Source organism: Teleopsis dalmanni, chromosome 2, assembly GCF_002237135.1.
Source record: "Teleopsis dalmanni isolate 2A chromosome 2, ASM223713v2, whole genome shotgun sequence".
NCBI lineage: Eukaryota > Metazoa > Arthropoda > Insecta > Diptera > Diopsidae > Teleopsis > Teleopsis dalmanni.
The window spans coordinates 47,724,430-47,737,896 of NC_051847.1; the positions used below are offsets into that span (position 1 = coordinate 47,724,430).

General features: G+C 27.0%; 2 protein-coding genes across 2 annotated transcripts; one reads left to right on the top strand and one right to left on the bottom strand.

Annotated features, from left to right (window-relative positions):
- Nucleotides 1-266: 266 nt before the first annotated feature.
- On the bottom strand, nt 267-952 carry LOC119682717 (U6 snRNA-associated Sm-like protein LSm1). Its single transcript, XM_038096211.1, has 3 exons — nt 797-952; nt 553-737; nt 267-494 (listed from the first exon to the last, which is right to left on the bottom strand). The coding sequence occupies exons 1-3, from the start codon at nt 858-860 to the stop codon at nt 321-323; spliced, it is 423 nt and encodes a 140-aa protein (XP_037952139.1). The 5' UTR covers nt 861-952; the 3' UTR covers nt 267-320.
- Nucleotides 953-2,953: 2,001 nt separating this feature from the next.
- Nucleotides 2,954-12,613, top strand: LOC119678502 (mitochondrial proton/calcium exchanger protein-like). The gene is made up of 6 exons (XM_038090360.1): nt 2,954-3,216; nt 3,459-3,598; nt 9,492-11,446; nt 11,518-11,622; nt 11,693-11,980; nt 12,035-12,613. The coding sequence occupies exons 2-6, from the start codon at nt 3,538-3,540 to the stop codon at nt 12,164-12,166; spliced, it is 2,541 nt and encodes an 846-aa protein (XP_037946288.1). The 5' UTR covers nt 2,954-3,216; nt 3,459-3,537; the 3' UTR covers nt 12,167-12,613.
- The last annotated feature ends 854 nt before the right edge of the window (nt 12,614-13,467 follow it).

The following is a 13,467-nucleotide window of genomic DNA, read 5'->3' on the forward strand; positions in this document are numbered from 1 at the left end:
TGCAAGATATCCACTAAATAAAAATGGTAATTTGAAATTATTACATTTTTAAAATTATGGTCCAGCTACGCTCGAACGAAAGCTAACAACAAAGCAACAATAACGCTTCAAATACATTAGAAAAATTATTTATGTCACAACAAGATTGTTAGAAGTAATTTCAATAAATAGATATAAGCAAGAAAGAGGTATCCATTATACATAATTCCTTGATATTCATTTATAAAACAAATGTGTTTTTATGAATTTTATAATTACAAAATAAATATGAATAATTTTATTTATTACAAATAATTAAAATATTTTAGAATGTTTAAAGTTCAACAAAAATCCTCATTAATAATATCGGTATTAACAGCTAAACCACGCTCCTTCAATGCCTTTGATATTAATCTATGTTTTTCTTGACGTTGCTCTTGCTCGCGTCGCTGAGCATCTAAAATTTCATCTACTGATATTTCCTTCAACGGAAGCTTAGTTTCTTTTTCACGATCCTAGAATTAATTTTTAAATTAAATTAATGGAAATAAATTTCGTAAGGTCTACACTTACTATTTCACCAAGCAGTACAACGTTTTCACCGCGTATTATAAATACACCCCGAGGAATGTCTCCATATTCATTTCCAACGTGAATTCGTTCTATTGTACGATGTAAAACCAAATTAGCAAATTGATCCACGGAGCGCAGATAGCCAATTAATGTTCTTCCATCTCGCAGTAACACCATTAATTTTTCTATTAAGCATATTATTTTATAAGACAAGGATAAATGATTTTTTATTTATATATGTTACTGTCAACTTCTTCTAGTAAATGTGCTGTGCCAGCTAAAGGATTTAAATCGTCCATAATATTCATTGAATAACTTTATTATAATTAACTTATTAAACAAAAGTTGAGCAATTTCGAATATTTTTACGAAAGTAAGAACAAAGAATAAAGCGAAAATTTTGACAGTTTGCTACAAGACCGTAGAACCATTGAGTAAAAATATTCTTACTCAATGGTAGAACTTATTTCGTTCATATAATAATGTTTGTACTTTTTAAGCCGGTTTTGTACACAGTAAAAAATTTGCAATTATCGAATATTTAGTAAAGCTTAGAAAATGATCATGATCAAGTGTAAATAATCGTGAGTACTTAAATAGTACTAAATCATTGGTCTATTCAGGGAGAGAGATGAAGGGGATACAAGGGCTCCCTTATATTAAAATAATAATAGAACTAATGCTATTAACATAATAAATTATTTGCAAGAAAAAGTTTTGTTTAGTATATTTGTCTTCTTGGCACAATACCGTTAATGTTATTGCACTTTATTATACCACGAAAAAAATATATAAAGAAATCACTATAAGAAATTCGTATATATCGTCTTACATTTAATTCTACCCGGAATATAAAATATTTAACTTTTCAAATGATTACTGCATATTATTAATACGTTGTTATTAATTAATTGGTAATAAGATGCAATTTAAATTGAATTATAATTGCATATACAAATAACTTTAACCTCCTCTTCGATAGATATGTTGTTTTTACAGTTGTTATATCCATAAACGATTACAATTCCATATGCTTTCTTTGTATTTTATATTAAAGTCGCATAAATCATAAAAAAATGAAATGTGTTTCATATAAAATATATAATAAAGACACCAGCATAGCAAAAAAAAAAGATATTTAAAATAGTAAAATTGACCAAATCGTGTTTCCTAAAATTTTGATCATGCAATACAATATTATAATAAGGCGTAAATCAGATGTCCCGAAGACACAACTGTTTCCACTACGCTACGATATTCATATATATCAATAATAATTTATAAGATATCGGGATTTTAAGTTGGACATTTAGGCATGATACCGTACTGTAAATTCGATCGTGGCAATTTGAAATCGTATTAATATAAGGATTATTGAAAACTGCTTATGGAAAATTGGCAATAATATTTAAATACTGATCTCCTGTCATATGAATTAGGCAGTAAACAGCAGTGGCTCATTTTTTAGGAAATAAGTGATATACTTGTGTTGTACTTAACTCGACAAATCTACATTAAAATACGTTAAAGAGGTTCGATAAGTCTAATACTACGTTTATATTGTTAGATTAAGAGAACCGGTTACATTTCACATTGGAAATTAGCTTTGGCGTTTATCTCATGTTTTGTTTTGTGTGTTTGATAAATTTCTGTAAATAAAGTATTTAATAACAACTTTATACAAAAGTAATTATAATATAAACATAATAAATTAGTATAGTATATTTTAGTTAGTTAGTATATTTTAAAAAACAAAAATAACCGCATTTAAACAATTTCGAAGTAACGACTCAAAAATTAAAACAAAAATAAATAATAAATAGTTTTATAACATAAATTTAACAAATTTAAGTTATAATTATGTATAAAACTATTATGAAATAAATTAATAAAAATTTCACTTCGGCGTTTTCAAATTTTCAATATTTTTTTTGAATAGATTTTGACATATCTTTTCCAATTATTCTAAGATCGTAAAAAAATCTATGATATTAAGACATTTGCTGAGTTGCACATTAAAATAATCACCATTTTTAAGGAGATTAAAAATTAATCTGGACCAAAATGTGATTAATTTTATATCGAAAATCTGTGATTAAATAACTAAGATTGCTTTACTTTACTTTTAATCTCATAATGTAAACACAGTATAAGTATAAACGTAATATAACAGTATGTCGCATAAATCATGATTGCTCTAATTCAAATTGTAGATCTACCATATAAAGAAAACTTCGTTCAAGTCAAGATAAATAAAAACACTTGTTTGAAATGTAGATTAGGGTTATCTTTCTTTGCAACACAGTAAATGTTTTAATATCGTATTGTTTTTACGATATTGGTATATGGCAACTCTAAGCTGCACGTTGAAGAACAAGAAATGTCATGTGTCAAATTTCTAATGATGAGAAATCGTTCTAAAGTTAAAACGAAACGAATGATGATGAAAGTCTTATTGTAAATCATGTCGTTAAAATTTACTAAGAATTAGTGTGTACCTGTATGTGGCAATTAAAATTAACATAAAATAATCGGCCATTTTTCTAAATTAAATTCGTAACAAACGTTCTTTATTTTATGTGCACTTGATAATTTATTTCTTTTGGTACAAATCTTATATCAAAAAATTGTGTCGTGTGCTTTTGCGGTTATATGAATAAATCTGTAAATATTACCAATTTATTGTTATGAAAGTTGTTGCTATAGTTGTGTAATTTGTATTTAAAATTAATCTAATTTTGCTACGATTTTTATACAAAAGGAAAAAAATAAATGAAATTGATTCGAAATTCAAAAATGAAAAATCAATTTATTTTTCTTTCTTTTAAATTTACATAAACTTTAGCAAAACTTTGAACTTCTTGAAAAGATGTATAAATAAAATTTTAATTAAATTCTTTTAATAGTCAAAAATTATCGTGGAACTTCGTGTTAAATTTACTAAATTTAAATTTTTACCAATAACGTGAAGAAACACCGTATACTATGAATGCGCTTTTGAGGTACCAAAAATTGTACGGTCGTACATTGGCGGAGAGTGGGAGATGTAAGTATATTTACATAAATATTAATTCTGATTCCTATAAGTTATCATGAATTTCTCTTCATGAAGACAATCTGTCTGCTATATGTTTTTAATATTGCTTTGGTAAAATTTTCCATTCTCTAAATTTCTTTTAACATCATTTTTCTGTTTTACAATTACAACGTCATTGCCATTATCGGCTAACAGCTGATTGTGTTACGAATGCAGTTACAAACCTAAGAAACGTAAAGTCAAAGCAAATACAATAAAAATAAAAAATTTGTATAGGTATCAATATTCACTTAATATAACCATAGATTAAAATTTTTATTTTAATTTTTATTATTAAAAATTTCATTATTAAATAATATGCATAAATTACTATTAGAGTTATTTTTACCGTATATATGTATAAAAAAAAAGCATCTAAGTTACCTACTGCTATTGCATAAAGCAGTAGCTAACTCATTCTACAGGCCGATTTTGGGAAAACGGTGCATGATAACAAAAAATTTTTCGAGTAAAATGTTTTTAAGGGCTATACTATATATAGATAGTCATGGTTACGTCGAATGTGCAATTGTTACTGTTTTCAATGTATACTAAAAAATTGATATAAGGAGCTAGAAAATTCAAATAACTTTTGGTCATGATGATGATGCTTTTTGTACCTCATCATGTAAATCGAAACAGTATTGATATCATATTTTGTGTCTTTTAGGAACAAATATACAATATTTTTTTGCTCACATATTCACATAAAAAATATTAGAGGTCTTCACGATTTCGTGGTAGCCGCGTAGCATAGTAACAGTGCTAAGCGGCAACCATGAAATGGAATGTATTTTCATATGACCACATACTCGTGATCGTACTACTATATTATATTAACTACTATACTAATTATATTATTATATATCCATTTGGTATATATGTATTTTGTTGATCGCACTTTGTAATGCTAGATTATTACTCGATTACCGAACGCGGTATTCATGATAGTGAATACCCTTATTATCTTTAACATTAAGGCACAATTAAAAATTTTAAAATTAATTGTTTTAGTATGAAATTGAAAAATTTATTTGGACTTTCTTCAAGACAAGCTTTATGATTATGTTTTGTTATTGTTGTAACTAAATGCCGACTTAATAAGGTCAGAAAACTTTATTTGGGAGGTGAAAGTTACTTGGTCGTCTAGAAGATCGGTAGTTTTATGATGTACACCTACACCCGTCCGCTCTTGGGACGGCTATTCGTCATAACATGGCCTTGGTGCTGTTGCCTAGCACTGTGACATTTGTTCAGTTAAGTAAAAAATATTAAATTAAATATTAAAATATTAGCACAAGCTGCTAGTATTTACGTTGTAATTGATATGAATGAAATTTAGTACGACAATTTCAATATGATGTCAAAAATCTACGACGATGTTAAGACTTTTTAATTATTTGGGTTTTTATATATTATTTGTAAAATAATTAGCATCTGTGGAAACGTAACATCAACTATTAAAGATTGCGGACAAACGTAACTAATTTTTTTTTGTTAACTAAACAAATAAAAAATATATTCACTTGTTAGTTTCGTCATATATTATGTTTCTATATAAGTTAATTTGCTGTTAATGATCATCTGCTTATATGATGTCATAGAACTATATTTGGCAAGATTTTAGTGTAACGAAAACCTTCAATAATAAATAAATAAACCGAAAAAGTGCTTTGTTTAGTTAATTTTGGCAACGCTTCAGGTTCAGCACAATATGCATTTACTATACATTTACTCTTTATTTTCAATTTATCACTAAAATAATATACTTTTGTGCTATAAATTTTGTATAATATTTGTACATATATTAAAAGGTATTACTTTAGTCTAATATTTGTGATAAGACTTATTATTTTGTAGTTTTTAAGATTGTTGAGCTTCCAAAATCTTAAATTAGTCGATTATTTTAATTTTTTTTTCTAATGGGAAAAAATAATCTATATTTTTATTATCTGATAAGCAAATTTAATGGTTTTCGGCTAGTCCGGAATAAATGAGTAATATACATATATGTGTATGTAAAAAATTTCTTTTTCCATTAACACATATATATATTTCTATATATTTGATAAATCTTAGTTATAAAAAAATTAAACATCTAGAAAAAAAATTGAGATAATACTTAATACATATCCACACAGTAAAAAGTTTAAAAATTACTACTAAGAACTTTGCTCGTCTTAATAAACTACATTTTTAAAAATTTGAAAAATTGCAATTAAATTAAATTAATAAAATATTATGGCAATGAAAATTGATATTGATGTCAAATATTTTTTAACTTATTTATTTCAATAAATTTTTAATACCTGTTCTAATTATTATAGGAAAAAGTTTTCCACTTCAATGGCTATAATAACATCCAACAATTTAATACAATAATATTTCTTATTGTTTCTAACCGGTTGTGATTACAATATATATATATATCTAAATATATTTAATATCTAGAGTCGTTGAAAAACCAGCTCATAAATTATTATTATTATTTTCAAACACATGTTCTTCTCACGTGATTTCCGTGCGAAATTAATAAACAAAACAATACTATGTAATTTCTTAATTAATATTTTTTTCCTATATTTTTATATAATTTTATATATTTTTATATATTTAAAAATATTTATATATTAAGATTATATATATGTTTTACGCATTTGTATATGTATTTATAAAAGGTCAATAATCTTTGTAATTTCATTTCCAATACAGTACTGCTTACGTAAACAATACATAGTTTTTATATATTTTTTCGCTTTTACCTTCATTTGTAATCGTAAAATTATATACATAATATATGTATACATATGTATATATACATATAATATATATTATTTTTTGTACTCTTGCCAATTTTAAATAATGCATATAGATGACAGTTCATTGTCTTCGCTATATTGAAATTATTTAATTTCTGTAAATAAATGTTTTGTTTATATATAGGGTGTTTCCTTATAATATAATATATATGGGGAGATGATTTCATGGTTTTTAACAAATAAAAGAAATTGAAATTTGAAAGGTTGTCAAACAAAAATCATTAAAATATGACGCATATTATGTTTTTTTGTAATAAAATAGATTCGAATCGTAGGATGGTTGGTTGGTTTGACTTTGTGGCGATAAAGATTCCTTTTCTGTTCTTAGACACCGATCTGTTGCCATACATTCGGACAGGGGATACTAAACTTTAAATGAAAAATTGGGCTATGTTTGAAATATTTATATTTGTAATGTCCGCCAATCTCATTAGTTTGTAGGTTTGTTTAGTGAAATGTATTAGACTTGCTAAGCTAAGATATTTTTTTCATATTTTTGCTGTAATTACTGGTTTTCTATTTAATTTTTCGGCACGGGTTTCTATTGTGCAATAGATTGTCAGCACTGTCATAAGTTTTAACAAAGTATGCTTCTTTTTACCTATATATAAATTGTTTAATAATGTTAGTTTGTATTTTTTTTTTATCTTTATCGTAAGAGTAATGTATAATGGTTACTTCCTCGGAGAGGTCTGAAGATCTGAGATCAATTATTGTTTAGTCTGATGAAGTGATAAACAATAATCCAGTCAAGGCGTAGAGAGGGTTTATGAAGAGACTTCGCAATTAACAAAAAGTAAAAGTGTTCAAGTGAACTGATTCAACTAGCCTCAACATAATAATAAATTTTTTTAAAATAAATTCTTAATTCTTAATTAATTTTTTCACAAAACAAGTTCTACAAAATTTGCTAGAGCTTAAGAATATTAATAAATAAATAAGGTATATTATTAATACAATTAATTATAAATATATATATTAATTAATTTTAAATTCCAAAATATTTTTGTTAATTTTTTTCTGTATATTTTCAAACTCTGATTTTGACACTAATTAACAAAGCAGTTCCGTCTCGTTAATTTTATGAAATATATTATAATTACATTAATTGACTAATTAATACTTTATAAACGTAAGCATACAGATGTGCTGTTTACTTATGTTAAATATTTTATATATGCACACTGAGTATATATATTACAATATAGGTATCTTGTCTAATTTTATTCTAACAATGAAGCAGAATTATAATACTTGTCTAGTTGCCGGGGTTCGCTTAATTATAAATTGAAAAATAATGTGTATTTTGTTTAAAATTGAAATTTAAATGAAAATGAAATCGTTTGTAATCATGTATTCACTAATGAGATAACCATTCTCCCCTACACCTGCGAGATACATTTTACATCTGAGTGTGAATTGCAATTTGGTGAAGTATAACAGATCAAACACATACTGAGGTCGAAAATTTTGTATTCATGTGGGAATTAACAGAATGAAGCAATTTTAATAGCATTCTAACATGTGTTGATGCAATTATTTTCTATAGAAGGGAATTGAATTTTAATAAACCATTACGTTGCGGAATTTTTTCATATGAATTAAAAATAAAAATAAACAAAGTTCTTTAATCTCTTTCAAGCAGAAGTTCTTGCTATTCAGGAAGGATTCGATTTTTTACAAAAGAATGTGCTTACATTGCATTTAGTTTGACTCCATGACTTCAAATCCAAAGACACTCAGCGATATTTATCACATCTAAATTAGATGGTTCAGCAATTCGATATTCTTATAGTTTGGTAAAAAGAACTATCACTCAAATTCTTAATAAATATAACTGATTGTAGGTCTTTTAGTGAAGTGTAAACTTTTAGTGAACTGCAAACTTTTAGTAAACTGTAAACTTTTAGTGAACAATAAAGTTTTAGTATAAAGTAAGGTTTAAAAGGTGAACTATGGTATGAGGAACTTTTATTTATTATAAAAAAATATTCAATAAAAACAGTTTACCAACTTTTAATAGAAAAAAGATATAGATATATATATATACAGCAAAAATTTACATATATAAAAAATATGAATATAATATTAATCAAGAGTACTATGAATAACTTAATACTTGCTCTTTTAGATGGAGTTTAGTGAAAACGAAAATAAAACATTTAACTATGTATCTAGTTAATTCCAACCAGTAGTTTGTTAAAAATAATATCTATACCTATTGAAAAGTGATTAAGTAAAAATATAGCTAACGCCATCGGTTGAGTACACAAAAAATAAACAATATTGGTTAATTCTATAACATGGTTTGTCATATACGGTCTATGGTATATATACGGTCGTAGTCGTAGTAGTTATGGTAGTCATATTTGTCGTAGTAGCAGGCGTAGTCGTAGTCGTAGCTGTAGTAAAAATCGTAGTAGTCGTAGTCTTAGTTGTAGTAGAAATTATAGTAGTCGTAGAAGTCATAGTTTTACCAGTAGTTATTCTATTTATTTTTACAAAAACTCACGGCAATGATTGATATATTTATTTGTTAATATACACATTTGTTTGTAATTCGATTCCTAATGTTCCTTTTAAATAATATGTATTAATTAATAAAGAAAGATCATTGTTTTATTATTATATTTGATTTTATATAGTGCAACCTAAGTTGTAATTGTAATGTAACTTAGGTCAAAGTTTTACCAACCCTTGGCATTTCTGCTTTTTTGACTATCTGTCGAACGATAATACTCTGAAGAGAATGGTAAGAAGTGCACATAGGTATATCAGGTTACGTATTTATATTGCAATCGTACAGATTTGTGCTTAGGTAAATTAAATACAGAATTCAGAAAATGAACATTATATGAATAAATAGAATGTCCAAAAAAAAACTATTTTCCTTAAAATATTTGAAAGGAGCGTACTTCAATATTCTTTGTAAGGTTTATACTTAAAAAATAATTTGCGATATTATAGCTTATTTAGTTAATATTTTATAAACATGTTTGCTTTATATTACTGTAACAAAATTATAATAAACTTTTTTTTTTTAGATTTAAAGAAGTCGAACTCAAAAGTAAAAACGATCACTTTTCATCAGGACACTGGTTCGAACATTTTAAAATATGGATTGATCAAAAATATCCACACATCATCACTATTTCCCCCAACTAAATTTGCCTCCCATTATTGTTCAATAAAAAATGAATGTATATTACCTTACAGTTTTTTATTACCATCAAATGCAATACTATCAAGAGATGATTTTCTTACGTCGCCTTTATATTGCTATAACTCGGCGAGACAATTTCGTATTGTACCATTTTTACGAGAAAATCAGTCCTCTAAAGTAGAAGCCGCAGTCAACAGTATGAAGGAAAAACAGAAAATGATATCTGAAGCATCAAAGGAAGGAACTTTGCTAGACAAGGAAGGAAAAGCTATAAGTGACCCAAACAAGAAAGGGGAAGGAAGCAAACCGGTTCCCGTCAAGAAACCACTTAAAACACGTATTTGGGAAGAATTAGTGCATTATTATCATGGATTTCGTTTACTTTTTATTGATATTAATGTATCTCGTAAATTATTATGGCGTGTACTTAATGGTAAAACTCTTACGCGTCGTGAAAATAAATTATTAGTACGTACAACTTCAGATCTCTTTAGACTTATACCATTTTCGGTATTTATTATTGTGCCCTTTATGGAATTGTTATTACCAGTTTTCATTAAATTATTCCCAGGCATGTTGCCATCTACGTTTCAAACTGCCAAGGATCGTGAGGACAAATTAAAACAGCAGTTACAAGTTAAATTAGAAATGGCGAAATTTTTACAAACCACACTCGATGAAATGGCTGTGCAGCATAGAGAGCATAAGAGTGAAGATGCTAAGGAATTTGCTGAGTTTTTTGAAAAAGTTAAAAATCCTAGTGTACATGTTACTAATACAGACATAATCAAGTTTGCGAAGCGTTTTAATGACGAAATAACACTTGATTCTTTATCTCGTGCGCAATTATCAGCGTTATGTCGGTTACTTGAAGTAAACACAATGGGTACATCCAATATTTTATTATTTAATCTGCGATTGAAGTTGCGTGCCCTTGTTGCGGATGATCGAGTAATTGCACGTGAAGGTGTCGACTCATTAGATCTTTTTGAATTACAGCAGGCCTGTAAATCTAGAGGCATGCGTGCTTACGGACTTACAGCTGAGAAATTAAGAGCTCAATTACAAGAGTGGATCGATTTGTCACTTAATTCGAAAGTACCACCAACACTCTTACTTTTATCTAGAGCGCTACCTATTTATGATGATGAGACAACAACAACCGACAAACTGAAAGAGACAATACGTGTGCTACCGGAATCAGCAGCTGCTCAAGCCAGGGCAGCAATTGGAGAACTTGAGGGTAAAATTGATAATAAGACCAAAATCGAAATCATTAAGGAAGAAGAGCGAAAAATTCAAGAGGAACGTGAAGAAGAACGAGAAGAACAAAAGGCCAAAAAAGAAGCTGAACTGTTACTTGATAAAGCAACAGTCATGGAAGCTGAAGACATTTCAATGGCTATGGCTCAAATAGATAATATAAAACCAGAATCAATTAAAGCGAAAGAAATGTTTGCAGAAAGTCAGCCAGTAGAGGCAGAGGTTATTACTTCTAAAGATGTTAAACTGCTGTCTGATGCTTTAGAGACATTGTCACAGACTAAATCTATGCAGGTTGAGAAAGAAAAAATCAAAGATCTTAAAGAAGAAATGGAGGACTATAAGGAAGACGTGGAGGAACTACACGAAATACGTACTACTGTAAAAGAGCCTATAAAGGAAAGCAGAGCAGCAAAACTACTGTATAAAAAGGTTAACACAATGATTGAAGGTCTCGATAAGGTGCTTGCCGACTTAGAAAAGAAAGCAGCTGAAACTTCGATGCAGTTGGAAAAGGATAAAAGGGCAGAAGAAATTATACGTATTGATGAGCTAGTAGGCACTGTGAAAAAGGTATGAACTTAATCTATTTTAATATATAAAATATAATATATGGTACGTAATAACGAAATTTTTATTTTTAGTTGAAGCAGACTTCCGACGAGTCACGTTTGCAAAAAATTGAAAACGTTTTAAGCAAACTTGATACCGACAAAGATGGTGTTATTAATATTGATGAAGTTTTAAATGTAAGTTACTCTGAGTAGCACTTCGAAATACATAATTAATTAATTTATTTATAATTTCATTCTGCAATAGGTTGTAGAAGCAATTGGCCGCGATGATGTAAATCTAAATGAGAAGCAAATTGAAGAACTGCTTACAGTACTAGAAAAGGAACAAATAATTGAGGCAGAAGATAAGATCGAAAAAGCTATAGCTAAAAGTATGAAAGATGCGAAAAAAATAGAAGAATCAAATCAGGAGCTGGATGGTTTTAATCAGGAAATTGAAAATGTGAAGGAAGTGATTTCTGATGAAGTTAGAGATGCTGCCAAACTTCTTGAAGATAAAGCTACTGACTTGAATTTAGTTGATCAAAAAAAGGTACAAATATATATTTTTTAATTTTATATATAAATCTACAAGCTATGTTTTTAGACAAAAATTATAGATGAAAAACAGACAGATAAAGTTCAGAAGCGTCAAGAAGATATAGCTCCCAAAATAGCTACTTCTATACCGCCACCAACTCCTTCGCCCAAAGTAAATCAAAAAGATAAATTGGTGTAATATATGGATTAACAGTCGATTCCTCAGAAAAAAAAGTAGTAATTCGTACCTGTGATTAAAAGTCAAAACAGTAAAAAATGCTAGAAATGTTGATTGAGCAAAACAAATCATTCAATTTGGTTATAAATCACTTAAAATACTTTGTACTTTAATTTATTAATTTAATTATTAATAATTTAAAGCATTTAATTTCTGAATAAATAAATGTAAATAAGGCGTTATTAACAGTTAATAGCATTAGCTTTATAAATTAATGGCGCATGATGTGAGGCTACAGTATTTTTTAATGAATTATCTTCGTTTTTTTCTTTGGAACTTTCAAATTGAATGTATAATGAAAAATTTGTAAATTTGTAGTTATATATTTTTGTACAAATATGTGAATTTAATTAATGTCTTGAATAAATGGCTTTTTCAAATTTAGGGAGAACACAATACAATTCTTTAATTAAAAACATAAATACTTTTAAATAAATAAATATTAAAAATTGTAAATATAACCTTATGATTTACGCTTTATTAATTACTTTGATTTAATTATGCTCAAAATATATTTTATATATATAATTTAAGTCCTTTCAGTTAATATTATTTTTGCTATCTTATGTGAAAACTAAAAGGGTGCGTAAAAACTAGAAGAAAGTGTATTTTATTAAAATTATAATTCAATTTCATTTCATATGTGATTTAAAATAATGAATAAAATTTGTATTAGTTCTTTAGTTTTATAATATAACAATTACAACTTCGTTATATATGTAATTTATAAACAATGTTTTACTATAATTATTTTTAAAAATTACTGTGACTACATGCTTTAAAATACGAAAATAGTTTTTAATAAAATATTCATTGTCTATAATATATTATACAAATGATTACTACTAAAGGAAGTTGGAGTACAATAAATATAAAAAATGTTAATGAAAATATGCCTCATCAATGTTTTCTTCAATTTTATAGGATTTTATTTGTTATTTCACTCTATTTGAAGACTAATTTCAAATGTATATAATTTTATCAAAAATTATTTTTTTTACGCTTTCAAAATATGTAATGTGTAATTTTTTCATATTTTACCTAGACTAAATACCTGGAGAGAACGAACGAATTGTGTTCTGAAAGTGCAAAAAAAAAAATAAAGTTACTTCGACTACACAGGTTATTAGCCTTAATTGAGTAGATCATGAATATCCATTATTTTTGCATGAAATTGAAGGCTTATTTATCATAATTAAAATGATGCGCTTTAGATACGCTTTAAATATGCGTCGTTTTGTTCGATAATTTTCAAGGCAATT

Bases quoted from the DNA above. Each gene is read 5' to 3' on its own strand.
- LOC119682717 (XM_038096211.1), bottom strand. From the start codon at position 860: ATGAATATTATGGACGATTTAAATCCTTTAGCTGGCACAGCACATTTA. The intron at 738-796 runs GTAACATATATA...TATGCTTAATAG, and splicing joins TTTACTAGAAGAAGTTGACA to AAAAATTAATGGTGTTACTG. The intron at 495-552 runs GTAAGTGTAGAC...AATTAATTCTAG, and splicing joins TTGTACTGCTTGGTGAAATA to GATCGTGAAAAAGAAACTAA.
- LOC119678502 (XM_038090360.1), top strand. From the start codon at position 3,538: ATGAATGCGCTTTTGAGGTACCAAAAATTGTACGGTCGTACATTGGCG. The intron at 11,447-11,517 runs GTATGAACTTAA...TTTTATTTTTAG, and splicing joins TAGTAGGCACTGTGAAAAAG to TTGAAGCAGACTTCCGACGA. The intron at 11,623-11,692 runs GTAAGTTACTCT...ATTCTGCAATAG, and splicing joins ATATTGATGAAGTTTTAAAT to GTTGTAGAAGCAATTGGCCG.